At 44.0% G+C, this 2,500-nt stretch overlaps 2 protein-coding genes across 2 annotated transcripts in view; both read left to right on the forward strand.

The window, feature by feature from the left end:
* Positions 1 to 228, forward strand: part of EMWEY_00011620 (SWIB/MDM2 domain-containing protein, putative) — a gene marked incomplete at both ends in the record, with an annotated part of 3,803 nt that extends 3,575 nt beyond the window's left edge. The window contains one exon of the mRNA XM_013479003.1: positions 172 to 228. Coding sequence (XP_013334457.1) covers positions 172 to 228 — 57 coding nt within the window. The remainder of the gene's footprint in view (positions 1 to 171) is intronic.
* Positions 229 to 1,743: 1,515 nt separating this feature from the next.
* EMWEY_00011630 (protein phosphatase 2C, putative) overlaps positions 1,744 to 2,500 on the forward strand; it is a gene marked incomplete at both ends in the record, with an annotated part of 2,268 nt that continues 1,511 nt past the window's right edge. The window contains 3 exons of the mRNA XM_013479004.1: positions 1,744 to 1,786; positions 1,952 to 2,005; positions 2,296 to 2,422. Of these exons, the coding sequence (XP_013334458.1) occupies positions 1,744 to 1,786; positions 1,952 to 2,005; positions 2,296 to 2,422 (224 nt within the window). The remainder of the gene's footprint in view (positions 1,787 to 1,951; positions 2,006 to 2,295; positions 2,423 to 2,500) is intronic.

Consider the following 2,500-nt stretch of genomic DNA (forward strand, 5'->3'; position numbering starts at 1 on the left):
TAAACCCTAAACCCTAAACCCTAAAAACACTAATTCATATTTATTACCAAAATATTTATTTATTGTAAAAAAAAAAAGAATTATATTCTATGGGGATACAGGTATGTATTTACGGTTTAGGGTTTTAGGGTTTAGGGTTTAGGGTTTAGGGTTTAGGGTTTGTTTATACAGGAGCCTCTCCTCCAACGTCGTTTCTTTGAGGCACGCGACGCACTCCTTAAGGACTAGCAGCAGCAGCAAACAGTTGCTGCTGCTGCTGCTGCTGCTGCAGTGTATGCAGCAGCAGCAGCAAACACTGCACAAGCAGTGTGCAGCTGTTGCTGCAGTGTTGCTGCAGGAACACTGCAGCAACAGCAGTAGTATATGATACAGTTGCAGCAGCAGCAGCAGACAATGCTGCTGCTGCTGCTGCTGCTGCAGCAGCAGCAGCAAGCGCTGCTGCAGCATTTATAAATGTATTTGTCTGCTTCTCTGCCTACTCTTTTTGTAAAGGAGGCACTGATGGTTTATACCATCAAACCCTAAACCCTAATCTAAACCCTAAACCCTAATTAGAAATCTAAACCCTAATCTAAACCCTAAACCCTAATTAGAAATCTAAACCCTAATCGAAACCCTAAACCTTAATAGAAACCACAAACCCTAATCTAAACCCTAAACCCTAATATAATTCATATGCCCTGGCAACGCATGCATGTAGCAGCAGCTGCTGCTGCTGTAGGTGTATTAGCTGCTGCAACAGGTACTGCCATTGTTGCATTTCGGCAGCAGCAGCAGCAGCAGCAGCTGCTGCTGCTGCTGCTGCTGCTTCTGACTCTATTGCTGTTGCTGCTGCACCAGAACCTGCTGCAGCAACAGCAATGATCATAAACCCTAGTTTATAAACCCTAGTTAGGCTAGCAGGGACGACGAGCAGAGGACAGAGGTGAAGCCGTGCAAGGGTTTGGGGTTTAGGGTTTAGGGTTTGGGGTTTACAGAGGCGACGGAGGGGTTTACAATAATAATATATTTAATATAAGGGTTTATAATTAGGGTTTTGTCTTAACTCTATTAGTTGATGGTCTGAGGGTTTACTAAACCCTAAAAAGATACAGGAGATGTATTATAGCACGAATCCTCGTTATTAGGGTTTAGGGTTTAGGGTTTAGGGTTGTTCAATCGTAGCAGCAGATAGACAGTAAAGTATAATTCATCTTGGTATTTAAAAGGTTTAGTGTTTAGGGTTTAGGGTTTAGGGTTTAGGGTTTAGGGTTTGCTGTTCTCCTATGTCCCTTCATTGACAGGCCCCAGCCCCACGGGGCCCCCCGAAGGGTTTAGGGTTTGGCTACTAGGGTTTAGGGTTTAGGGTTTAGGGTTTATGTCCTTCAAACTTATTCTTTTTTGTTTTTTAATAACTTAATTAGCTGTCTCTTCTCTTCAGGTGTTTATAAACCCTCTATTGTTGGCTTCGATCCAAACCCTAAACCCTAAACCCTAAACCCTAAACCCTAAAGCAGGAACTGTAGAAGCCTACTTTTTTGAACCCCTGCAACAGTGGCTGCTGCTGCTGCAGCAACTGCAGCAACTGCAGCAACTGCTGCAGCTGCAGCGCCAACAGCCCCTGACAACTGTCTTCTATCGTGCAGCTGTTGTTAGGGTTTAGGGTTTAGGGTTTAGGGTTTGTCTACGCGACTGCTCCTGGTGGTGGTCGCTAAAGGTTCGCTCTGAAGGAAATCAGGGTTTAGGGTTTAGGGTTTACTGGAGATGAGCACCAAGAGGTTGGCGCCGGCTCCTCCGGCCCCAGTGGGTGAGCAGCATTAGGGTTTAGGGTTTAGGGTTTAGGGTTTACGTTCAGGATGGGGGTTACCATAGGCTACGAATGCATCTCTTACGGTATTATTTAGGGTTTAGGGAGCTGATGCATGCTGAGGGTTTAGGGTTTAGTGTTTAGGGTTTTGTTTTGCCTCTGCAGACGTGGCAGGAAAGCGCAGATGTGTTGACGGCGGGACGACCACCGTATCTTTCCGTAAACCCTAAACCCTAAACCCTAAACCCTAAACATCTTCTTCTGGTTTGCTAGTTGTTGCTATTGGCATGCGGGTGGTGGCGGGGGTTTCGGGTTTGTCTGCCTAGGGTTTAGGGTTTAGGATCCTGAGGGTTTAGGGTTTAGGGTTTAGGGTTTATATATGGATCTGGTTATTATATAGAATTATCATTATATATTGATAAGACATGTCACCAAAAACGTCAAAATTAAGGGTTTAGGGTTTAGGGTTTAGGGTTTAGGGTTTAGGGTTTAGGGTTTTGTATATTCAGCTGGATACTATATAGAGGCAGCATCTTATGGAGATAAAGGAGCAAGAAGACAGATGGAGGATGAGCGATTAATGATTTCTTCTTTAGCACAATTAGAACCTTCTCTTAAATCTAATCGGGATTTCGCGTAAACCCTAAACCCTAAACCCTAAACCCTAAACCCTAAACCCTAAAAAATTCTTAAACCCTAAATATATATAATAAA

Source organism: Eimeria maxima, genomic scaffold, assembly GCF_000499605.1.
Source record: "Eimeria maxima Weybridge genomic scaffold, Emw_scaff82, whole genome shotgun sequence".
Classification (NCBI taxonomy): Eukaryota; Apicomplexa; class Conoidasida; order Eucoccidiorida; family Eimeriidae; genus Eimeria; species Eimeria maxima.